This window comes from Oculina patagonica, chromosome 5 (genome assembly GCF_052425735.1).
Source record: "Oculina patagonica isolate OP01 chromosome 5, crgOcupat, whole genome shotgun sequence".
NCBI lineage: Eukaryota > Metazoa > Cnidaria > Anthozoa > Scleractinia > Oculinidae > Oculina > Oculina patagonica.
Window position 1 is genome coordinate 1406457 of NC_135762.1, and position 27322 is coordinate 1433778.

The window sequence follows — 27322 nt, forward strand, 5'->3', positions numbered from 1 at the left end:
TTTCTCTGTGCTCGGTTGGTCAAGATACTGACGAATATTCCCAATACGCTTTAGAGCAAATGAAGCAGATTTGCAAAGATTGCTTTCATGCGTGCACATCGTTAAGCACTGGTCAAGAGTGACCCCAAGATTTCGGGCATTCACGCTTGTCTTGATCTCAATGCCAGCAATATTCACCGCGGCTATAGGTTGACGCTGAAGATAGCGAGATGAAAAATGCAAAATTTCAGTTTTTGATGAGTTGCATAATAATTTGTTATCAGCCATCCAAGATATGATATCCTGTGCACAAAGCTCTACTTTGCTCAAACAAGATGATTGTTCAGATCGTTGCATAACCAAGTACATTTGCGTATCGCCCGCGAATATCATGGACTGGAGGCCATGAGCGATGATAATATCTTCAATGGGTGCAACGTAAAGGGAGAACAATAACGGGCCCAGCACCGAACCTTGAGGAACACCGCAGATCAACTTAGCAGAAAAAGAGTGAACGTCTTTGATGACAATCGCCTGCGAGCGATTTGTTAGATACGATTTGATCCAAGCCAGGGCAGTACCTCTTAGACCAAACCGGGTGAATAATCTATCCATAAGGACACTATGGTCGATGGTGTCAAAAGCTGATGATAAGTCAAGCAATACTAGGACAACGTCATCGTGATTATCTAGGGCTAAGTTGATATCGTTAGAAACTCGTAGCAAAGCTGTTTCGGTGCTATGATATGCACGGTATGCTGACTGAGTTTTAGTATACAGGTTGTTGATGACCAGATGGTGTTTAACCTGCATTGCTACTATGCGCTCGATGACCTTACCAAAAAAAGGGAAAGTTGCTGATGGGACGGTAGTTCTTCAGTATTTCATGGTCGAGATCACATTTTTTCAATAACGGTGTTACAAGGCCATGCTTGAGGGTGGCAGGGAACTCTCCAAGCTCTAGCGATCGATTTATTTTTAGTGGTAATACAAGGCAGCAATACATCAATACCCTTTTAAGGTCCGTTTGCTGGGACAAAAACAGACATTCCCAATTGGGACATTTTGGCCACAGGTGTGGCCGTTTTATTTCAAAACAATCAGTTAATGATAACATTAGAAAAAAACACCATTATTTTGACTGACTTAAGTCGAGGATCTTAGTGGACCATAACGACTTTTCAAGTTTCTTTATCATTCTTCACTTATCTTAATCATCATTTTCCTTTCTCGTTTATCGATCATTACCTGTTTGCGTTTAAATACCTAACTAAACTACTATTAATTATATTGCTTTCAATAGATGTTCGAGTTCTATTGCAATATTGTTCACCACAAAATATGATTTAGGGTATAATATTGTGCTTTAGCTAGTTCCTCCCCTTTGTCCAGCACTGGATCAATGGTAGATTTTAGTTATTGCCCTCTGACTACCTTCGTTGTGTAATTAATTTTGACAGAGAGTCTTGGAAAACTTAATTAATCCACCTTTTGGGTTTTTTATTAGTTGTAAGTTTGATTAGTTGTAAGTTCGACTTGTGTTTCTGTAACTCGGGATTTAATAAATTCCTTTTTATTTAGTTGTTAAAACAGTTTAAGATATGTTTTTGTGTGAAAGAAGAAAGTTGGTACTAAAATAATTAGCATACACAACCTCGTTTTCTACTAGCTCATTTTTTTTTATTTTCCTCTTCAGTAACAGTGACCCAGGTAAAAGGTATTCATTGTTTGTAGATATTCGGTATGCTTGTTGTCATTTATTTGACGGTTGACTTTCTTTACATCAAATTTGTAAGCTCGTTTTAGTAGTAGTATGGCAAAATGATAATTTATGTTAAAAGGAAAACTGTTGCTTCCAGATGAATCCTTGTTTAATAAACAGAAATATAAATAGCCTGCGGACTAGTAATGCAGAAAGCCTCTTGAAGGAACATAAAAAATAATAAATTCAAGATTTTACCGAGGCAAGTGCGAAAGATCTGCATAGCCTTGCTTGTAACAAAAAAATGAAAATTCCCTGGGTGATGCTCGGGCCTCGGGAAAAATTAACTTGCGCTACTCAAGGTTCTCTGGGGAGATATTGCCTGTTGCTGTCGCCCCAAAGCAGAGTGTGCGACGGAGTTTTTTTCGAAAGAGACTGTTCGTTCCGGAATAAATGAAGGGGGTTAATGGCACAGCTCAGAAATATGAAGAAGGTGTCGATTAAGGAAACAATTCTTGGACAGTTAATAAGACCAGTTACCCATCTCGGTATCCAACACAATGCAAATCCTGCGATCACAAACGCAAGTGACACATAGCGAAATTTCATTTGGGATAGTGGAAATGTGAACTAGTTTTCAAATTCAATATGGCAAAAATAAATGATGCTCTGTCATTGGTCACTGGAAAATTTGAACCATTTACAGACTTCAATAAAGTTAGTGAAATCTCAGTAAAATGTCTACATTCTCCTTGTAAATTGCAATCTCTGTAAATGTGCACACTTACAGAGATTTTGTAAACTACATAAAATGTCCGTAGATTTCAGCACTTTTTCTTCGTTGAAATCTCATAAAATGTCTATGAAATGTTGCTACTTTTCTTGTAAATTTGGTGCAAAATTTACAGAGATTCTGTGACATATATATAAATCTCTGTAAATTAACCGTAAAATCTCCACGTTTTCTCTGTAAAAAAAGTAGGGGATAAAATCTCTGTAAAAGCGAAATTACAAAATCTCAATAGAATCTCTGAAAAAAGTGAACGAAAGTCATTGCATAAAATGTCAGTAAAATATGAACAAAATAACTACATAAAATGTATCACAAAAGTACACACAATGTCTATAAAATGTATACATTTTATTGCAATAAATCTCTGTAAAACGTCCACATTTTCTCTGTAAAATCAACATGGAAAAGCAAGAAGCGTATGTGAAATATAGCATATAATCTCAATAAAATCTCTGTAAAATCATTGCATAAAATGTCAGTGAAATGTACACAAATTAACTACACAGAATGTTCTTAAAAAGTACAGGAAATGTCTACAAAAAGGACATACTTTATTACAATAAATATTAATAAAATGTTGACATTTTCTCTGTAAAATCAACAGGAAAAAAAAGCATTGTAATATGAACCACTCTAAAAGTTGAATACTAAATTTAACAGTTCATGTTTAAATGCCACTGGTATGGTAACATGGCAAAGAATTCATGTTGATTTCGATTTAAAACATACATCTTTGAATAAGACTTTTGCTTTGGAATACAAGCAATATTCGGGGAAAAAAGAACTCGCTTGAATGGCCTACATGTCAACTAGACGATGTTTGCTCGCTGCTTCTACATGTATGGCTAACAATGGGTAATTAAAATCTCAAGAGAAGTTAGAGCCGTGAACTTGCAGTTTTTTCAAGCGTTTCGCGAGACGAGAATCTCGTCTCGCGAGAGGGTGGTAACTTACTTTTGAGTGGTACTGTAATAACCAGTTAGCCAGAGACCAAAAGGAAAAATGTGGAGTATCCATTTTACAGAGGTGTGTCTTGCAGAGGTAGAGACTGAGTGAAGTAATTTGTCTATTTAAGACCATGTGAACAGCCTGTAATAGGGAGATGTATGCATTATAGATGTGCTCATAAGTTCAACTGTATTGACCTAAATTATTACAGTCCAAATTCTTTTTTACAGAAACCTTTAAAATATGAACACCTCCCCAGAAGGGTACAGCTTAACTGAAAAAGGCAAAATTGATATGAACTCTTCAAATTGTACCTCTGTAATGGGCACCTCCATAACATGGACACTTTTTCAAGGACTGTTGTGTACATGAAGTAGGTTGTCATTATAACAACAGTTATCCTCTTTCATAGTTACATGTACAGTGTATGTTACCATACCAGCAGTACATACATGTATGGTAAAAGTATAGGAATTTAATTCAATTACTGTAAAATAATAAAAGGTATTACTGTACATTCATTTTGTGTAACACAAATTATAACTAAATACAGTTGAATCCCTATAACTCGAACCCTCAGTAACTCGAACCTCCCGCTAACTCTAACCTTTTCTGATTTCCCTCCAGGCGATTTCTTAATAATTTTACCCTCGATAACTCAAACTCCCGATATCTCGAACCTTTTTCGATTTCCCTTGAAGGTTTGAGTTATCGGGATTCAACTGTAATTCAAACACCTACCCTACTCTACTTATGTCCAGGCTATTTACATGTATATAAATGACAGCTCATCATCATTCAGTAGCTATGACCACCTACAATTTGCTTGGTCACCTCTGTTGCATCAAAATTGAGAACTTTGTTTGTATGTTAATGCATATTTTTTACTTACATAACAACAACACTTTAAACCAGTGTAGGTGTTTGTGCCAGTGATGAAGCTGGACTCTGTTCTATCTTTAGCCAACACGTTTACAAAAAATACTGATGGTGGTAAAAAAAAAAGATGGTAATTTTCAAGCTCGGTGGTAAATAGTTAAGAAATTATTCAACATGACACAAGCGTGGGACAAAGAAAAACTCTGAGTCCCCGACAGGAATCGAACCCATGGCCTCCCCCAACCGGTGTCTGGGAGGCCATGGGTTCGATTCCCATCGGGGACTCAGAGTTTTTATTTGTCCCACACTCGTGTCATGTTGAATAATTTCTTCACTGGTGATGTTTTGTCAATGTTCATTCACTACTCAAGGACAGTACATGTAAAGGTAATATACAAAGGTAATAAAACAAATCAAGCATTTATATATATGTACATAGTAGACAATTTGGCCTCCTGAACATGTAGCTTGATGCCTTATTTCTTCACTTTGCCATGTTGCAAACGTGCATGGTCATGCCCTTTTCTGTGGTGAACAGAAAAAAATACTGTTAGTTAACTGCACACAAAGGGCCAATGTTCTAAACAGAACAAGTAAGCAAAATTACACCAACAGAGTAGGTGACAATAATTATTAGACCAACAGCTAAGATAGTTGTAATGTAATTAACATTTTTAAATTTAAGTATTTACAAATAAAATATAAATATGACATAAAGTATCTGACACTAAGACACTGTTCACACACTCATTTGTATCCATACTGCCTTTGAACTGGGTACGGGTACGCCTTTGCTTTAAACAGCCCTGACAGGTGCAGGGATGTAGCTAAGAAAACACTAATCATCAACAAGCCCAGCTGGCTTTTCTGGCCTAAATGGGAGCTCTACAAGTTTACCCATTTGCAAGTCTTTGTTTTCATGTGAAACTTCAGCCGGTTTTAAGTTCTCTTTCAGCTGGTAAATTTAGCCGGCAGCCGGCCCTTAATAACATCCCTGGGATGTTGAAACAGCATTGTTTTGAAAATGCTGAGAAAGTGTTCTCAAAAATTATGGTTTCATTGGTCTGTAACAGCAAAACCGCTCTATTTTTTTAAAAAAAAGGATTGTTGTGTTTTGGTGTGAAATTGGCTGGCTCCTAAAAAGTAAATATGGCAAACCACAGAGTGTACTGCTTGCTTATACACTTGGAAAATGGTTTGATTGGTTTCCTGTGAACAGTTTAAAGCCATATAGCTTTTGATAGGTCATGCATATGTAAATCCCGGTTGATTGGAAACCGCATCTGTGTACATGTAAACAATGCCTCAATCTTATGTGCAGTTACCATAATATAAACAAATCAAAAAATGAACCAGGACATAAGGGTTGATTTGGAAGCTTGAGTAAAAACAAAGACTCTTAAAATAATAAAAAATTATTTTACTAATACAATAAGGTTTACAAAAATAAAGGAACTGTAAATGTAATATGAACAAAACAATTAAAACAGCACATTTAATCTAAAAAATATAGAGAGGATATGCTGAAATATACATGTAACATTTTTCCCTGGTAACATGCAGCACAAAACCTATAGTTGATGTTTGACAGATATTGCAATAAACAGGGAGGTGTGGTTGACTAAATTGCAGATCATGCAATCCAGGTTTGAGCTCTAGCTGGGGTAGCAGTATTCTTTTCTTGGGACAAAAACACAATATTGGGATCATAACTGAATATATGTATCTGCTATTATTAAAAACAAGCCATGCTATATTCCAATTTCTGAGTTTTGACTACCGGTAGTTAATAGGCAATAGAATTGTCAATATGAGCTCTTATAACCCACCCATTAATTTTTGTGTGCGCTCATTGGACAAAACGCATCACGTGGTACAAAATCGGACGACAGGTATCAGGGAATATACCCCGTCCGATTTGATATCCGTCGCCCAATTTTGTAGGTAGGCAGAAAAAAACAAATGAAGTCGCCTTAGTCAATTCTAACTGTTAATGAAATCACATAGTTAAAAAATCACGTAAACCAATCAACTTAGATTGGTTTCAACCACAGTTAAGCCGGGTTTATAACGTAGGTTTTTTCCTATAAATTTACTGGCGATGGAGCGCTATGTAGAAATAAATTGGAGGGTTATAAAATAAATAAACCCCTTTCTGGCTTGCTGGTATATTAGAGGATAATGCCCTTGGCTGAAAGATTGTCCTCAAAATTTCACAGTTGCCCTCGAAGCTTCGCTTCTCGGCCAACTGTTCATTTTTCAACAATCTTTCGGCCTCGGGCATTATACTCCAATATACTAGCCGCCTGAAGGGGTTTATTTACTATATATACAATGTACTGTGTACAATATGGTGGGTGTATGCATTGACGAGAACAACCCGGCCGGGACCTCAAATATTTCATTTCTATTGGTGTTTACAATAAAACAACAGTTCCACTCATACTTGTTGAATATGAGTTAGTTGTAGCCAACTATCAACACATGCTTGTGGAATGACTTCTAATCAACAATTGGAATATGAAACACAATTGAAGCAAGAAGAAAGGTGTATTTTAAGAGATAAACTTCAGTAAATGCCAGGACTTGAACTCTGAGGACTCAGCCAGGGCTAGGGACTCAAGTCAGAACTATTTTTTAGTTTTTGAACAGTGTGAAACTGTATTAAAAAGTCCTTGTTGTTATGATGTTGTAATCTTTACACTATTTATAGTAGTAGTGACCTAAACAACAAATAAAAGCTAACCAGTCCTGAGCTTGAGTCCTGGCTCAAATCCTAGCTCCTAGCTGAAGTCTTTTGTTTTATTAAAATGCCAAAAGAATTGCAATATTTGAGCTCCCTAGTTATTTTCGTTGACGCGTATCCGCTGCCAAATTTGTGGCCAATGGTATATGAGCTCATATACTATTACCTGTTAACCAATCAAAACGCAGGAATTGCAATATACCATTGCTAGTTTTTAATAATATGGAATATCTTACGAGCCACTTGTATTTTGGCGGTATACACACAAGCCTTTAGGCGAGTGTGTATAGGAAGAAAATACAAGTGACAAGTGGGATTTTCCACAGTATACCACTAGAAAGTGTTGTGTAACTATTTTATACATGTACCATGCCGTATAGAAAATACGCTTACAAAATTTCGTCGAGATTAAGATCGCGGCACACAATGGGAAGGTTAGGTTGAATACCGTCGAATAAACAATGGCTTCCTTGTATTCTGATTGGCTGTATTTCCTATGGCATGGTATAGAAGCTCACATGCCATTGCATGTAATTGTAAACCAATCAAATCAAATCTCAGAAATTGCAACATAGGTACCCTGGCTGGTTGTTATGATTCATGTCGAAAAAAAGAAGGATAAAATCTTCTTTAATAACTTCTTCAGGGAAAGATTTTTGAACTGAACTTCAATTTTCCTTATAAAAAGTCTTACATGTCAGCCTTACATTTTATCTCCTTCATACATGTGCACGAACTTTTCAAAGGGACTCACAAAATCGTAATGTATGTACGAAGACTTTATCATCACTATAATAATTTATAATATAAAGCTCATCAAGTATCTACTACATAATCTAACAACACAAGACTTTCTACATTATGATTTATAAACGTACCTTGAAGTCCACACGAAGCAGCAAGCATTACAAAACTGAACCAGTATGGCGAAATTCCAGGCGTAGTCAATCGATAGAAATCGATATCGGAAATCAATCGATACAATCGATATCACTCGATATCAATCACTGATTGATATCGATTGATATCGGTAATCGATAACAATCGAACTCACAAAAAAATTTCTTTATCGATTGTTATCGATTGATAAAATCTATAACAATCGATAGCAATCGACAGCAATCGATAAAATCACTAAACCCAAAAAGTCCCTTAAGAAATATTCGTCTCACATATGTTACATGCCGTTACTACCTAGTAAAAGTAAACGATACGAGATTAGCGTTTAAGTGATAAACATTTTATTATTCAGATTATTTGGAGTATCTAGTCCTGCCGGAGTCTGTGCAGAAAATTATGTTTACCATCAGGAGATCCTCTTGGTTTGTGTTTCTAAAATATTTTAACTTGTCCAGCCCCGGCTGAGGCTATATAAAGCGTTCTTCCTTTTTGTGATCTGAGGCTGAAAACGTTTTGTTTCAGTAAATTATTGTGCAGCCATCCCAGCGCTCTCAATTGCATCTTGGATCTCCTTCATAGCGTTCTCGCGTAGATGAAAATCCAACATTACATGATCCTACTACTGGATTACTTTTTATTTCTTGCTTACTCTGCGATTTATTACGATTACGCTTCTTTCTTAATGCAATTAACTGAAATCATAAAAACACTGATTCTTTTGTTTATTTTGCTTCATATTTATGGCGTTGCTATAGCGAGACTAGAGGGTTGCACACCGCTACTTCGGCCGCAGCACCTTGTTCTTTTTTGAACCGCGCTGATAAAGATGTTATATTACTGTTACTGTTCTTGTTATTTTAGTATCAGCTTGTTGGTATTTGCAGTCGCATATCCACGATTAAATGACCCAATAAAACTATAAAAACAACATCCTGTCAATGTTTATATTGTAGAGATTGTCAAAAATAGTTTCCGATAAAAATCGATGACAATCGATAACAATCGATAAAACAATCCTTATCGATTTCCATCGGAAATCGATATCAATCGAACTCACAACTTTTTTTCTTTATCGATTCCTATCGAGTGGTATCGGAAATCGATATCAATCTTCGATTGATATCGATTGCTATCGATAGTTATCGATTATCGGTTTATCGATTGACTACGCCTGGCGAAATTTAAACATGGCGGAATACTCCACTCAGTGACACTCGATTTCACTCGACTCTGAGCAAAAGAAGCCGTCGGGAGTAGATTATCGTCAGAAATACCGATAAACGTCATGAAGCGAGCTTTAAACTAACAGAAAAGCGACTCGAGCATCGAATCTTCATGTATAAACATTTGTAAACGAATAAAAGTTCGTTATCATGATTATAAAACAAGCGCCAGAACCCTTCAAGCGTTTGCGCATGACCGTTTGGTACTCAGACCTCTTCCGTCCAATCGTCCAAATCGTTCCCAGAGCCTTCTCATTGTCCTCCGTCCGTTTGTTCGAAAGCGTATGGACGTTCGACGAAATAAATTTTTATCTTCTTTTCAGTAAAATAGGGAAAATGTACTCAACTTTCTTTGATTTAATTAGTCCTTTTGTTTTTTGGGGGAGTTTTGCGGTTTTTGTCGTCATGTGTCGTAGCCATGAAGGCTACGACAAAATGAGGGCTACGACAAAAAATACGACATTAATCATTCATACGCTTACAAAAATAATCATTCACACGTTTAAATGAATCGTCCATATATACGCATAGAAATCATTCATATGCTTATATAATTTTTCTTTTCCATCGATTTCTCGAATCGTGAGTTTTGGACGCCTGTGATTTTATGGACATTTTATGAAGCCCTGTTTGTGGCATTTTATAGACATTTTATGAAGCCCCGTTTGTGCCAAGGCTCTGCCAATTTATGGACATTTTATTGACATTTTATGAAGCCCCGTTTGTGCCAATTTATGGACATTTTATGAACTTTTTATGAAGCCCCGTTTGTGTCAATTTATAGAGATTTTATGAAGCCCCGTTTGTGCCAATTTATGGAGATTTTATGAAGCACCGTTTGTGCCAATTTATGGAGATTTTATGAAGCCCCGTTTGTGCCAATTTATGGAGATTTTATGAAGCCCCGTTTGTGCCAATTTATGGACATTTTACGGACATTTTATAAAGCCCCGTTTGTGTCAATTTATGGACATTTTATGAACTTTTTATGAAGCCCCGTTTGTGTCAATTTATAGAGATTTTATGAAGCCCCGTTTGTGTCAATTTATGGACATTTTATGAACTTTTTATGAAGCCCCGTTTGTGTCAATTTATAGAGATTTTATGAAGCCCTGTTTGTGCCAATTTATGGACATTTTACGGACATTTTATAAAGCCCCGTTTGTGTCAATTTATGGACATTTTATGAACTTTTTATGAAGCCCCGTTTGTGTCAATTTATAGAGATTTTATGAAGCCCCGTTTGTGCCAATTTATATAAATTTTATAAAGACCTGCATGCGTCATTTTATATTGTGTGTAGTTCATAAACATTTCTTACGTGATTCCGGTACGTGTTTCAAACGTCAGAGTGCATGTTGATTTACCGGCTTACTTTAAAACCGTGCATTGTAAGAGAATACCAGACTGGATAACTCTTAAAACCAATCTCTTTTACCCTACTCACAGGTAAATCAGCCGGCACTACGTTCTTAGTTCTTGCAATAACAAGAAGCTGGGACCTCAAGGACGGGCATTAATTAAACGCACATTAAATTATATGGTCCGACTGCAATAGTCGAGTCTTCTAAGTTTTTTTCCCTCTTTATCCCTCTCAATATCTCTTTCTCTCTTTCCTTTTACTGGTTTGGAGACTTTAAGATGTGAAAATTTACAGAGATTTTATGATGTTTTGCTTAGACAAATTCATTTGGTAAATTTACAGAGATTTTGTTACTTATTTTGAGAACTTATCATTTACAGACATTTTATGTGATGATACTAAGCCCGGTAAAATCTTTGTAAATTAAGATTTACAAACATTTGTGTGAGATTTTATGAAGTCTGTAAATTTGAAGTCTTTTCGTCTTATCCTTGTTGCTAGAATTTACTAACATTTTACTAACTTTCTTTTAAATACAAGACCGAAAAACCATATAAAATGTCTGTAAAATAAATTTACAAACATTTTGTCTTTAACATTCAAAACTACGAAGTCTGTAAATTAGAGATTTACAAACATTTTATAAAGTCTGTAAATGGGTCAAATTTTCCAGTGGGTTAATTTATATTTTGTCTCAGCGACTTGTCGCAGAAGTGTGCACACGCTGCGACAACGCTGCTTTCGCTCATTTGTCGCTGCGATCAGTTGCACGAATTCAAACTGGTTTAACAAAACTCTTTCGCAGCGACAAAAATTCTCTCAGAAATGCACAAAGTCACACGAGGAAACATGTTGCAGCAACTTGTCGCCGCGACATGTTGTAGCGACATGTCGCCTAGTGTATCCCGACCTTTATATATGCTACGTAAAAATATCTTATCAAAAAATAAACGATATCTTTGCTAATGATACTCAAAACCGGTGTAGCATTAGAGTATTAAGTTTGGCCAAATGTTAACGTTTTCAGTCAACTTCTTACCAATCCCAGCTAAATGCTGGGTAATGAGATTCCTTATTCCGTGTCCCAAACTTATCTGTTATTTTACAACTATTGTGGAAAAATTCGACATCATGTTATGCAAAATAACTTAATAAGTAAGGGTCGATTCGCACTAGCGGACAAGTTTAAAATGTCCGGACATTTTTGACAAAAAAACTATAAGTCGCGATAAGTCAGAAACATCTTGAAGAGAACAATAGGTGAATTATTAGCACGTGCTTCTGGCATCCCAGTACATTTCTCGGCGCGGCCGTCTTGGGCAAACATAAAAATGCAGTACAACGTGATAAAAAGTTCTAAAATAATTCGCATTTAAAGTACGCGTGATTTCATGCAGTGGAAAAAACGAGTCACCTCAAGATAACTTTTTCTTGCTCATCCTGACATTGGGACAAACACTTCATTATAAACATGCTTTGCCTATCGCGGAAAGATTTTACGGCTGAACTATGATAGTGACAGCCACATCACGGTGCATACTACCGCAACAGTTTTTGCGTGTTGTTTTCTTCATGTGCAATCCTGGCCAAACACAATAGCCAATCAACAAAGTACTGTTATCTGGTATTACGAGGGGCAAGTTTTGTCCCTTTTGACGAAATTTGTCCCAGTCCAGACAAGTTGTTCGCACTTGTTTTTTTAGATTGTTTTCGTTTTAAATGACAAAATGTATAACTTGTGCAACGTGGACCCATTATAAGACAACTGCTTCTTTGTTGTTATGAATTGTTGTACAAGGTTTGCGTCTCAAAAAAACGTATGCGCACTTGTTTTCTGCAACAATTGATACATTAATGATGAAATCTACCAAACTTGTCCGCAAGTGCGAATTGCCCCTTAAACTACCTAAAATTATCTGTTCATCGAATTAATAGAGACATTAAAGCCCACATTTAAAAAAGATTCAGAATTCTGTTATTCTTTTTATCTTCACCAACTCTACGATAGAAAAAGGAAAAGAAATAATGGTTTCTTTTGTAATGATTTAAAAGGAATAAAACCCTTTCAGGGTTAAAAAAATGTATATAATTCCAGGGTGATTACAGTAAAACTAAATTATTTTAATACTCAAATCTGAAATAAGCCTTAATTAATTCAGGACAGCCTAGTTAATTCCAACTGAGCACTTGCATTGGTGTTGATGGCGAATACCTCCCATTCGTCTTGCTGGACAAGATCTTGACAATACCTGCATGGATACGGAAAACGTTTTTAGATAAATTTGATAAATGTATTAGAAACGTTTTTGAAACTTTTTGTTAGTTTCAATATCCCTAATTACAGCGTGTCGGGATTTGATCAGCTTTTAGCTTAAAACTGTTTTTATCTGCTATGAATTTGTTAAAATACTTCGCAGACATTTACCTATCTTAAAGATAACAAACGTTGAGTCTTAACTGTAGAAATCTTAAGTCACTTTCGTCCAATTCTTGCTAAAATCACTCCGGTCTGGAGTCATTTTGTACAACGTCAACATGATTAGTTGCTCCCGAAGGGGAATTGAAGATCTGGTTTGTTCACTCGATCATTTTTCCATTAACATTGAAATCTCGAAAACGAAATTTCGTGTGACTGTGTAGCGCATATAGTTTAAAACATTTTACATTTTACATTTTTTCATTACCCGTGTTATAATTAAACACATCTTACCATTTAACCGTTATTTTAGTTGCTATAAAGAAACATAGTACTCAAAATACAATCTGGAAAGGATCATCATACTTACATGTTTGAGCACAATAAATAACTGTGATTATGACCGTGGTTCTTCAAGTTCCTCAATAACCCTTTCCATATTTGGTCTTGACCCAGGCTCCTTATGCAGACACCTCCGTACGAGGGCTCGAAGCACGCTGTTTGTCACCATTGCAATCTGTTCATCGCGTCTTTCTGGATCTGGCAATTCCTGGATGCACATTTCACAGAGAAGAACACCAAAACTGTAGACATCGACCTGAAGACAGCAACAATTATTAAAAAAGCACAATACTGCATGACGTTATTTTCCTCCAAAGTGGTAAAAATACTGGGTTGATCATCTTTAGGGCACCAATTTACTCTGCATCTTATGTAATAATTTAAGGGCTAAATTATAACTTTAATCCTCCCGATTTGAGCCAGGCTGGCTTCTCGTAAGCGACTGTTCTCAATACGTCTCGGGACATAGCCAAAACTGATAAAAATCGTAGGATATTCCCCATTTTTCGCGGTTTGCGTTTAACATTTGCTTTTTGTACACCCGCGACGGAACTACTTAGACGTTTGTTAGCTTAGAAAAATTCTCCGAAACAGAATGGTCTTAGCTTGGTTAAAAATATTAGAAAGGAAAGATGTATATAGGAATGTGTGTTTTCGATAATGATTCTGAAGTCATCTAAAGTTTTATCAGGTCTATATTCAAATATTGATAGAACACTGCTGCTCGTTAATTTTTTCAAACATCAGGGCTTTTTGGGTGCGGTATCCAGTTAGGTAAAAAAATTGGCACTGGATTGATACCATTGTTTTAGTATCAAATGATATAGGGTGGGAGAATCGAGCAATTAAAGAACTGGTGTTGTAAACGACATTCCAGCAACCTTTAGCCCCAAAACAGCAAATTTATATGTAATATAAATGCCAATTTACATGTAATATAAATTAAAGTTAATGTGACAACCATGAAAGGAGTTCAGAGAAGTCATAAGATCACTCTATTCAAATATGCAGATCTGTCACGCAATATGCTGCAAGACTATCACTCTTGCGTTACATTCAAAGGTCAAATTCACTTCTAGAGTGTGTTGCGCTATTCGGGCTGGCCAATCACATCGCCCCCTTTTCTATTATGTCAATCAAGGCCATGCGGTTTTATCTAGACTTGAGTAGTTTTACTTCAAATTCTCTGAGCTCCCTAGAAGAGTTTTCACAATAATTCCCACCCACCCAACCCTCTTTAATTGGTTCTCTTCTAGCTTAGTATTTGTAAAAATGTAGGTAATGTTCTAGTTCTACGCACATATCCGGCTATGTTGAGGGTGTTTATTTTTATTATTATTATTATTTACAAACGTAAGCCATAGCTGATGGACTAAAGAAGCAAGCCCGTATTTATAGACATTGTTATAATTATTATTTCCATTTTGTATGCTAACTTACGTTTAGAGCTGATGGACTTAAGCAGCATGCCTGCTTACAGAATTGTTTTTTAAATTGTTACCATTTTGTATGCTAGCTCAGGCTTAGAGCTGTTAGACTTGAGCAATGTGTCTGCTTTTGAGATATTGATATACATGTAACCGTTAGCTTAAGTGTCGAGCTGGCATACACTAACTCGACCATTCTGTTATTCGCTTACTGTCTCTTCTGAACTTCTTCAATAGCTTTAGACCATCTTAATTAAGCATTGTCTTTCCTTATAGTTAATAAACCACGGGAGGGGATTGAGTGATCTGTACCATTCGCCCTTTTGCCCCACAGGGTCAGCTTTCCCCTTATAGTGGGGACCCCCAGTGTTGCTGTTGTTGGTTGTTGTGATTGTTCCCAAGGGTCCTAGAGATTAGGACCCCAGGTTCTTGGGAACCAGGGCATGTGGTTGTGTTTGTTCCCAAGGGTCCTAGAGATTAGGACCCCAGGTTCTTGGGAACGTTCCCAAGGGTCCTAGAGATTAGGACCCCAGGTTCTTGGGAACCAGGGCATGTGGTTGTGTTTGTTCCCAAGGGTCCTAGAGATTAGGACCCCAGGTTCTTGGGAACTAGGGCTTCCAGTCCTGAAAGGAAGGAGAGGATTCCAGTCTCTCGTTGCCAACCAACTAACCTGTGATACATGTACCCTGCATGATTCCTATCGATGATTCTGATTGGCAACTCGAGCACTTCATCCCTTACCCCTTTTCTCCCACTGAACTTGTTGTCTTGTTTTGACTTCATGGGTTGGGAACATTAAAAGGTCATCAAATGTCATCAACAACTAGAATTCATTTTGCACATCATCTTATGGACCACTCGTAACCGAACTGAAGAATAACAAACTGAACTGAATACATTTTAAAGCAAATCATAGCTAACCTTGGCCGTTTGATTTGAAGTGAGTGCTTCAGGTGCACTGTAAATAAAAGCGCCAGGGGCAACAGTCATGGTTTGTTGCACGACTTTAGCGGTGCCATAATCTGACACTTTTCCTCGCCATTGGTCAAAGTGTCTCCACAGCAAAACATTAGCACTGCTGATGTCGCGGTGAATGATGGGAGAAGGTTCCCTTTGGTGAAGATAGCTTAGCGCTCGAGCCACATCCAAAGAAATATTGGTAACTTCTGCTTCTGAGAGAGGTCGCTGCTCTAGCAATGCCCGTAAACTTAACTGCATTAGCTCTGTAACAAACAAAGGACTACCTTCATCATTTGTTGCTCCAATGAATTGGAGCAAACAAGGATGACGGCATCTTGAAGCAATGTTCATCTCTCGCTCAAACAAAATCCGGTTGTAAGGAGAAAGAATTAAGTCGTGAATTTGTTTCACAGCTACGTGACAGCCACAATACATGCCTTCGACAACAATTCCCCACCCTCCTTTGCCAAGGATTTTATCTGAAAGTTGAATATGATCACGGGAAATTATCCAGTCCGGTGCCTGTGAAGTTTGAAGTTTACGTAGCACTTGCCGAGTTGTTGAAAGAGTTGCCTCTAATTCATTCACTTCTAGGTCTTTTGCTCTCATCTGACCCTCTAAAGTTGTAACCTGATGAGTTAAATTAGCAGTTTCTACTTCTTTTTCTCTAAATTGTCCTCGAACGTTTGTCAACAGTAGTTCCATATTTCTTAGTTGTCCTTGTGAGTTTTCTTCTTGTTGGGTTTTCTCCCTCAGCTGCTCGCGCAAGTTGACCTCTTCCAACTCTTTTTCGCGCAATTGTCTTTGAACAATTGTCAACTGCCGTTCCATCTCCCTTAATTGTTCTTGTGAGTTTTCTTCTTGTCGGGTTTTCTCCCTCAGCTGCTCGCGTAAGTTGACCTCTTCCAACTCTTTTTCTTGCAACTGTCCTTGAACAATTGCCAATTGCCGTTCCATCTCCCTTAATTGTTCTTGTGAGTTTTCTTCTTGTTGGGTTTTCTCCCTCAGCTGCTCGCGTAAGTTTACCTCTTCCAACTCTTTTTCTTGCAACTGTCCTTGAAAAATTGCCAATTGCCGTTCCATCTCCCTTAATTGTTCTTGTGAGTTTTCTTCTTGTTGGGTTTTCTCCCTCAGCTGCTCGCGTAAGTTGACCTCTTCCAACTCTTTTTCTTGCAACTGTCCTTGAAAAATTGCCAATTGCCGTTCCATCTCCCTTAATTGTTCTTGTGAGTTTTCTTCTTGTTGGGTTTTCTCCCTCAGCTGCTCGCGTAAGTTGACCTCTTCCAACTCTTTTTCTCGCAATTTTCCTTGAACATTTGTCAACTGTTGTTCCAATTCTCTCAATTGACACTGCAAATCCTCTTTTGGATCTTTCAGCTCATCCACTTTTGAAAAGAAAAATTGAATTAAACTTGATCTATAACTGAGGTACTGGAGTAAATTATGATATCATCGTTTTTACTTTAGTAGGGAATTCAAAGAAGTAAAAACAGCTGCTGCTCATATATGTAAATCAAAGAGGTCTATGACCTACTCGTGAATGCGTTAGATATATTTGAATCGTTCCTTTTAACAGTATAGTATCGATGGAAAATATTCATTATAGGGATTAATAATAATAATCAACTTTATTTAAAGAGGGTGAACATATAACAGGTCGCTTAGGTATAAGAATTACTTTTTTTCAGTGTTAAATTGCTTAGCAAACCGATGGCTCAGTGGTACAGCTCTGCGTTCTAAAGCGTCTGACCCGGGATCGACTCTCATACCCTGTCGCTAAAATTCTTTTTTCTTCTTATTTTTTTTTCCACGGATATTATATACATATCTGTCTTGTATAGAGTTTCGTTACTCTTTTACTGATTATCATTTAATAAATCGTGCCGTGCTCTAACCTTCCCAGTCTTTTCATAACACATGCATAAAGTCACTGGTCATCGTTTCCGAATGTTCGCGATTATTATATAACAAAAGGCAATATTTCATGTACTATTTCAAAAACGAGTACGATTGTTTCTCATTTACAGGGGTGAAGTATTTTCTACACTTATTTCTTTGAAATGATACCTTTGTAAAGCTGTATTTTTATTAACAGCCGAGGAAAACGAAATTTAGAAAGCGCCCGTGAGCATACCTAATTTGCATAATGTTAACAACGATGGAAGGATAGAAGGATGGACGGATGGCTCAACTTCCCCACTATACTCGTTCATTATGCATTCACGAGTAAAAACGGCATTAATTTTAAAGGGAAACAAGGGTCTAGGAAAATTTTACCTTAAATGAAAGCCCATTTAATCAGGACTTCAAAAATAGTTGTCATTTGGTGAAGTGCCGCCTTGAATTTTTGTAAGAGGGCTTCAGTGAAATCGTTCACAATTACCTCTTTCGAACACCGACGGCCGCCATCTTGAAAAGCTGGGAATGATATCGAGGCTGACGTAGCATTAGTCAAAGCTGGTCTTGCAATGACCCAGATCTTCGGTGCAAAAGTATTATCTAAAGCCCAGCTATTACGGTTCGCTGCCTGGCTGCTGGCTGTAGCAACACATGCAAAAACACTAAGGGATGGGTCACCTTTCACAAGTTCCTGAGGGTGAAAAAGTCGAAAAAGTGGCACGCCAAGACAAAACGAGAGGGTAAATGCGTTAAATGACCGAAGCGCGGGAACTGTTTTCTCTGATCCGATCATTTTTAATACCACAAATTATACAATGACTACATGCAAGATCTTCAGGTACCGTGAATTGTTTACATGTAATTTGTATTTCGCATTCTCATGATAAGTAGTGTGTGGTATTCCGAGTTTATAACAATTATTTTTAAGTGGATATGCTAAATTTGTTCCCGAAATAAGGCGCGAATTTTCTGACCCGGCGTAAGCGGCGATGTAATTGGTACCGATTTGTTCAAGACACACAATCAGGCAGTGTTTTATTTTATTTTGTCTCAGGAATAGTTGCTAAATCTAAGGAATTCTGCCATCTCGTAGGGATATTACACTGTTGTTTATGATTATTATCGGATACATGTATTTGGATACAAGACAGTTCGCCTTTCTGATCCTTAGGTCACGCAATTGATATTCAAAATATTACTGACTGGTACATGTATTTCCTTACAGACGGAGCTACTTGGAACATAAGGCAAGAAAAGAAACCGCCACTAAAGGGGGAAGCTATCCTTACCATTTTCAGCTACACTGAAGCAGTAAAGCTATAGTATTGAGCTAGCAATCGTTTTAAAAATATATCACTGAACATGAGCCGATGGCGAATGGTTTGCGATGGCTTAATTTAGATTTTTTACATAGAATAACAAACCTCTGGCGCCCAGAATGGTAGAGTCGCAAAGTTTTACGTTTACGAAAAATGCAAGACAAGAAGAAAATAAATACACTTTAGACTCTGATCGGGCGAAAATATTTATACACGGGTGAAATCATAACAAAATAATTTTTGCGAAGGCCATCAAAATTAGGACAATCAGGACGATGGTCAATGAAACTTCTACACTACTCTACTAAAGTCCGTCTGATCGAAATTCGATGAAGAGAAATCTCTTTCAAGCTCTGTAGCCAATGTAGAAATGTGAGCAAAAATAAAACATCTGAGTTGCCGTGAGTGCATTCAGACATTATTTGGTAGTGTGACCGACGTTTCCTGAGGTAAATTTCCCGTGTTCAATATCCATGGATACGTCAAAAAGATCACACAAAGCGCCCATGACATTTTTGATGCCCAGAAGGTACAAGAGCCAATCACGATGCTCCGTTTGACAACAACACGTAACCGCAAAGTTTCTTCGCAGCTTTCATTCGCGCCAAATGACAAACCCGTTCGCGCTGGAATGAGTAACTTTGGCTTTGAGACTTTGGATATGTCGGAATTTCGGGCAATGCTGTGAGTATTTTATGCATTTCAATCGATTTCTCTACCTGTTTAATAGACCGGCTACTTTAACAGCGGCTAAAACCAAAATTATTCTTTTTCTTGTTAGAAATTCGAATATACATGGTGATTTGTTCAATGGATCAACCGCCAATACCAGACACAGCTACAGACACACGAACATCTACCTGTACCGTCCAACTTATTAGTCTTTCTTGATCAGCAACCTCAGCAGTTTCACCCTAATGTATATACAAGTCAAGATGAAAGTCCTTCTCCCAGTGAAAGTCCGTCGGGTTCCTCAGGTTCTGGCTCAGAGAATGTAAATAAACGGTGGGAAGCGACCGAAGTCAAGATCCTTATCTCTGCATACAGAGACCACCACGAAAATCTTAAGAACTCCAAGAGTAGTAAGCTTTAAGGGGAAAAACCTGTATGGGAGAAGATTTCTGACAGCTTTACTGAACATTGCAAAACGGCTGGCATTGGAAGTTCCAGAAGTTTAACTCAAATAAAGGAGAAGTGGCGAGCACTATTCGAAAGACACAAGGCGATTGTTGACAACAACAAGAAGACGGGTCGCGGCAAAGAATCTTTCGAGTTCTTTGAAATTATGGATGAATTTCTTGGGTGCTCTGACAAAGTTTGCCCAAAATTTGTCAAGCAAACCCAATTACTAGAAAAAAGAGGGATAGAGAAGCGGGAAATCTGGATAAAGAAGAAGCACCCAAGGATTTAGCAGTCGTGGAAAATTGCAAAGACGGCGACAGCCCAGGTGAGGAGAATGTTCCACAACAGAGGTCACGAAAAAGGAAGAGAAATAAAGAGGAAGGACATTTTTTCTTCTAAGTAAAAACAAATTCGATTGAAACTGTAGAAACATGAAGAGATTTATTTTCGTTACACATCCGTCATGGAGCACGAGGAAGACTCGTTGTATTTGTTCTATTAATGGACCTTGCAGACTGAAATATTAACCAAACGTTCAACTAAGTTTAATGTAAGCATAACTCAGTAGTATTTTAGACTTCAGCGTTCATGTTTCGGAATCTTGCTGATCTGCAAAAATCCCTCAATTTTTTTCATAGCATCTTGTCGTGTGATCGGAAACTTTATAAAATCTCCCTGGAGAGAATTTAGTTCATGCACAAATTCATGGCAACTTGCTATTACTGTCGATTTTGAAACTCCCATCATTAGTCCACATGCACGATAACAGTCCCCTGTAGCAAGTCGCCATAAGCTTGTACTCACTCTTTTCTCCACTGGAACTGCGGCTCTCATGGCGGTATCTTGTCGGGATAACGCTGGCCCAACTAATCTACAGATGTATTCAAAAGTGGCTCTGGAAACCCGAAAGTTTTCTTTCCACCAACCATCAAGCGATCTATCATTTAGCAATCTTTCAAACCAAAGCTGTGGTCGAGGGAGACTACATACACGTCGACGAGCGCGCGCTTTAGTTCCTCGACGTCGAGTTTGTCTAGTTGAGACAGCAGTACTCTGTTGTATCATTGCAAGCACCCGCCACCTTTGAAATCTCCTTCGCATCAAGTATCGCATAAAAAGGTAAGCGGAAAAACGTCGGCATGATAGCAAGAGAACGATAGATATGAGGCACGCTAATTCTCTAGGTTCAAACTCCATGACTCAATAAGTTGCGTTTCAATTTCCCGCCACATTTGCGTGACATTTGTTTTACCTTGGGAAATTCCTATTCGCGTGTAACCGCTGGAACCATGGTATACTAAAACCCAAGTGTGATGTACCGCGGGAAAATTTACCACAAGAAATGTCATTTACCGTGTTGTGTGTAACCGCACCTTTTAGGGCCTCTTCACATGAGCCCGGTTTACGAGCTGTCTCAGTTACCAGGACGGATTTTGACCTCTGTTCATATGGAAAATTTTAGCCCGGTTGACGGGGATACAGTTCAAGAAACAAAGGCAAAATGGCGACACATAAAGTTGCATCTTTCGCGACTATCGTAGCTTTATTGACCCATGTAACTTTATTAATAAAGCTAATTCGCATATTTCTGAAGTGGAAATAGATACAAGGCAAAATTAAACCATTTGGACCGCCCAATTACGAAAGGGAAGCTATTTTCTCAAAAAAAAGTTGCGTCCCGGCGACCGGGCTGGAGCGTTCATATGGGAAAATATTCTTCCCGGTTGTCGAGATCTCGGTTGCAGAAACCGAGATATCGGTAACCGGGCTGGCCCACCTTCTCATATGAACACATCCAAAATTTTACAAGAAAATAGGAGTGAGTCGAGATCTCGGTAACTGAGCCAGCCCGGTCAACCGGGATCATATGAAGAGGCCCTTAATAGGCTTCAGCGACAACGACAAGACTTAAACTAAAATTCGTCGATAAGCGAATGTTGCCATAGCATCGTTGCTCTACCTTTTTCAAGCAAGTTTTTCTTCTCATTTTCAAAGCAGTAAAATTACCATTTTTAGGATGGGTTTGTAGCCTAAAATAGGAGCTACAAGTTGTAGGATTTCCGAGAAAATCCACCGCGACTTGAATTGGCGTAATTTAATTAGATTTTTGTCTCGCATCGCATGCAGTCGTCTAAAAAAATTACTTTACGTCGAGTAGACTTTATTGGTAATTTTACCACTGAAAGTAATAATTACAATGTTACTTTTTTTCTTCTCATTTTCAACGCAGTAAACCTTTTACCATATTTTAGGATGAGTTGGTAGCCTAAAATGGAAGCTACAGGTTGTAGGATTTCCGAGAAAACCCACCGCGACTTGAATTGGTGTAATTTAATTAGCTTTTTGTCTCTCAACGCATGCAGTCGTCTAAAATATTATTTTACGTCGAGTAGAATATATTGGTCATTTTACCACTGAAAGAAAAATGCAATGTTTTAATTTTTTCTCAAGTCGTCTCCTACAAATGAAAACAACAACAACAACAACAACAACCCACCATTTAAGTCGCATTTGTGAACTGACAAGTGGCTTGCGTGCAGGTTCCGTATTAAGGTATCTCTGTATTAAAATGTTTTCCTTTGAGTAAAAGTTCAAAAAGTTCGCAAGGTTCAATTTAAACCCTCGAGGACCAAACGGTATTAAACCCAGAATGTCCATCTCCTGTTAACAAATGCTTTCTGTTTTTGTGGGCTAAACTTGGAAATTGTTGCAGCTACACCTGTCGCGATTGCCAAGATGCGATTGTGTAGGGCCGTCGGCGTCGGATTCCACTATTTCTGGTTGATCTCAATGAGTAATACTCGAGTCAACGTCTTCTTTCAAGGACATGTCGTGTTGTGGCTTGAGTATAAGCAGGCTTATGGCTCCATTTGACTTGATTTCTGGCACAAGTGCGACTCGCTTTTGCTGTTCACTAAATCCCACTAAATTCTTGACTAATGCAACGTCATAGCCTCGCTTGCATGATGTCAAAGCAAATAATTACTATTTTCAGTAATTTCATCGTATGAACTTTCATTTAAGGCAACATTTTTCTAGACCAAAAGCTCGTCTTAAAGTGCCCATGAAGTAAAAAATATTTTTGCATTTTTTTTTTTGTAGCTTATTATCTCTACTTTTCGAAAAGCCAAAAAAAGAATAGTGTCAGAGAGAAAGAAATCGGACTTTTGGCCGCCTAAAGTGGCCTTGGTTAAGCAAATTAGTGGGGCCGGAGACTGGGAACGAGTTTGCGATCTGTGACGTAGGAAATTGTTCCACCGATTTGTTGACCCCATATTGCTTCTTATCGCTTCCAATGCTGTGCGGGTTCCCGCTCGAGTTAATTTACTCCAAATTTAAAGCTTTTATCTCGATTTCAATAGAAGGCAGCGATAATTAAATGTTTCTTCGAATGTAATTTCGAAAGCAAGAATCGGATGGAAAGATTTCTGTCAACAAAAGTTGTTGGGACTGTAGGTTTACTCGAATGAGCGACGAAGAGATTCTGGGGACAGTAGCCCTTTCCCGCAATGCTACGTGCAACTGGTCTGGGAAGAAAAGTGATCGAAAATGCTTAAGTCGCCGAGACGATTAACCGGAAACCAGTAAGTATTTTATGTCGGTATATCAGCGCCTTCCTTCCTCACTGTTATTTTTATTCTTGTTTTCAGTCTCAGTTATGCATGTTCAATCTCGCGATCCAGCAAAACACGTTTATTAACGGAGAATACACAATGCAATCAATCCATCTAACTCTTTGAATGTATAATGTATATTTTATAAATTCCAATGCAATAAATATAGATTTATTTATTGACTGTGCATACGTAAATTATGCTATCCCGTGCGATGAGATGCATGTAAGGGTTGAAAATTTCTTCCTCAGTTCGTCCAGTTCGTTATGGGTTTCCAATCAAACTGTCATATTTTTGTTGAACTCTTTTAATAGCTGTGGTATGGAAAATAACTGGTGTGCATTTTTAATCTGATCCCGGGATCTGATATATATTTATTTATATATTTCTGCCTGGTAGAGAGCTCACTAAAATTTAATGAGAACTTAAGTTCCCTGTTAATTTTAAAATTTGACTTTGGTCTTAAGATTCCTAATGGCAGACTCGTATGGATTACCTATCTATTAGATTTGTGGATACATGGGCTGGGACAGTAAAAGGCCCATTACCAGCCTGTGTTTACATGTCAAATCATAACATTTGGTATAAATTTCAGCTAGGGCTTTCCACAAGTTGCTCGGCAACTTTTTGGCAACTTTTCATGTTTCGAGCAACTTTTTTCCCTTCGAGCAACTTTTTTTCCACTCGAGCAACTTGTTGCATTTTGATCAATTTCCAGACCAAGGATCTCCGAAGATTATCCGAATGTTGTTTAAAGGCCATACGAATGTTTCCGAAGATTTACGAAGTTTGGCGAAGATTTTCTAGAAACGTCTGAAGACGTTTCAACTTTCGGCTCATTCTGCATTAAAACATTACAAAAAATCCTCAGCAAACATGACGTCATCATTTTACAAATTTTCCCCTTGATATGTTATTTAGATACTTTTTTGCTGTAAAATTGCATAAAACTGCTTAGAAATCTTTTTTTGTTGTTTAGAAATCTAACCCTCAAAGAGAAATTAGCATATATTTAACGAAATTATCTTGATTAGAAGCAGCGTTTTGGATTTTTTGGAGCAACTTCCGAGCAACTTTTAATATCAGAAGCAACTTATTTTGAGTTTTGGAGCAACTTTTGAGCAACTTTTTGGGAAATTACGGGCAACTTTTTGGGAAATCTCGAGCAACTTGTGGAAAGCCCTAATTTCAGCCATTGGTGATTAGCAAGAGGGTGGCCCTCTTTGTAGAGGGCATGAGATTCTGCTACTAATTTGCAAAATTAATTACCAGAAAAATGGAAAAGGCAATAACATAATTTCTTATCACATATGCTTGTTATTCTACCCATTCTTCATTATTTCACTCGAAATCTTGCATTCTGAATGATATTGGACACATTGTACTAAGTGGGTGATTACATGCTAACACCACAATGAAATGCCATAACAGAGCATGTCGTACTGGTCTAAGGTTGCAACATTTTCTTCAATACAATACAATACAATACAATACAATACAACACAATTTTCATTTAACGTGGTCCGCAACACTTAGCTAAAAACCTAGTTTTCAGGTGCGCCACGAAATAAAAATACAAAATAGAAAAATAAAAACTTATTGGAAGTGTATGAATTATATTTTATTTTACTTTTTTATTATTTTTCTTATTTTATAAAAATTTATTCCGGTGTGATGTAAACGCATTATGACTCAGCTGTTTGTTTCATATTTTTTTAAAGGCAATATAAAACTCACACCCAAAAATGGATTTTGTACAGACGATATTAACCCTTAGTATGCTGAAATTTCTCCAAAAAACAAGTTTTTTTAACCGTTAATCGATTTTCTTGGCTCTACGGTCCTAAATTTTTCTAAACTTTGCTAGAATGAACTTTCTGACACTGCAGTAGGTTTTTGATTCAATTTCCATGTAAAGATGTACATTTTACTTGGCGCATGCGCATAAGCCAAAATTTGGACTTGCTGAACCGTTCCGTTTTTTTTTTGCTCCTTTCCTTTTCGTTTTTCTCTGCTTTCTTATTCTCTCTATCTCTCTTATTTTCTCTATCTATTGATCTTAATCAATGGAAAACGTACCCTGGAAAGGAGACCATGTGGGAACCATGTGTTGCTGCCACAAGAATAGGAGAAAAACAAGAAGGAACAAACCAAACTGACTGGTACTGGGTAGAGAGCGAACACAACATCGCTGATTGTCTCACAAGAGGCAAGAAGCCTAGCGATATCGGGCTCGAAAGCATATGTCAGAAAGGACCCGAATTTCTAAAACAACCAGAAAACGAGTGGCCAATAACTCACAAGACGGCGATGGCTACAACTATCGAAATATTTGAAGATACCCTTGCAGGAAGTATTGACATCACCAAGTACTCAGATTATAAGAAGCTATTAAGAGTGACTGTAAGAGTTATTAAAATTTACGACAGAAACCCCAAAGCATCACTAAAAAACGCGACAAGCGATCTCACCTCACATGATGTAGAAAAGGCTGAATTATTCTGGATCCGCGAAGCTCAACAGAACATGGGAAAGGATATCGAAAACGGAAAATACAAACGATTATGCCCAAAGATGCGCGAAGATGGTGTATATGTGATGAGAGGACGCAGCGAATTATGGATGGAGATGAGCTACAACAAGAGAGAAGTGATACTCCTACCATACGATCACCCGTTCTCACGTCTATTTATAGAACATAAACACAGAATAGGGCATCATGGCGCATTATGATAGGGCATTATGAGGCTGACAGTATGGGTATCGATCTATTTGGACCATACAGAATTCGAGATGAAGTAAAGAAAAGAACAACATCTAAGGCGTATGGAGTGATATTTAAATGTTTAGGAACAAGAGCCGTCTACTAAGATATAGCGGCAGACTATAGTACAGACAAATTTTTAATGGTACTTCGACGATTCGTGTCGCTACATGGTTACCCATCTAAGCTATTATCCGATAATGGTACTCAACTCGTTGCAGCAAATAAAGAACTCTCAAAGATCACCAAGAATTGGGATTGGAAACATTTAAAATGTTTTGGCGTAACTGAAGGATTTGAGTGGATCTTCACATCCGCAGACGCACCCTGGCAAAACGGAATCACCGAAGCTCTTATCAGATCTGTAAAACGAGCAATTAATGCTTCCATCGGCGATAGAATTTTAACGTTCTCGGAATTACAACCGTACTTTACGAAGTCGCCAACTTACTTAATGAGAGGCCAATAGGAAGACACCCTACGTCTCCAGATGACGGCAAATATCTCTGCCCGAATGATCTACTGCTTGGCAGAGCCACGTCACGAGTGCCAAGTGGCCCCTTTGGCGAGAAAGCGAGTAACAGACAACGGTTCACATTTGTTCAAACAATAATCTCTACCTTTTGGAAGAAGTGGACGAGAGATTATTTCCCAAGTTTGCTTATAAGACAGAAATGGCATACTTCCCATAGAAACATGAAGACAGGAGACATTGTCTAAATCCAAGATTCCAATTTAATCAGAGGACAATGGAAGCTCGGTAAAGTATCAAATACACATCCAGGAACGGATGGAATATAAGAACCTCAACGCAGATGAACCTACAACGAGATATAAAGGCAAAGGCTATATTACTGTACAGAGACCTGTACGACGACTGACATTTCTTCTACCTATTGATGAACAATGAGTGAACTCTCAATTTA

The 27322-nt window shown here is 37.8% G+C and overlaps 2 protein-coding genes across 2 annotated transcripts in view; one reads left to right on the forward strand and one right to left on the reverse strand.

Moving 5' to 3' along the window:
• Positions 1-27322, forward strand: part of LOC144654727 (melatonin receptor type 1B-like) — a 55676-nt gene that overhangs the window by 25841 nt on the left and 2513 nt on the right. The window lies entirely within an intron of this gene.
• LOC144653968 (uncharacterized) lies at positions 13347-20852 on the reverse strand. Its single transcript, XM_078514104.1, has 4 exons — positions 20823-20852; positions 19726-19810; positions 15640-17063; positions 13347-13547 (listed from the first exon to the last, which is right to left on the reverse strand). The coding sequence occupies exons 1-4, from the start codon at positions 20850-20852 to the stop codon at positions 13347-13349; spliced, it is 1740 nt and encodes a 579-aa protein (XP_078370230.1).

Coding starts and splice junctions, on each gene's coding strand:
- LOC144653968 (XM_078514104.1), bottom strand. CDS start 20,852: ATGAGAGCCGCAGTTCCAGTGGAGAAAAGA. Junction 19,811..20,822: donor CAGTTCCAGTGGAGAAAAGA/GTGAGTACAAGC, acceptor TATATACATTAG/GGTGAAACTGCTGAGGTTGC. Junction 13,548..15,639: donor CTTCAAATCAAACGGCCAAG/GTTAGCTATGAT, acceptor TGCTGTCTTCAG/GTCGATGTCTACAGTTTTGG.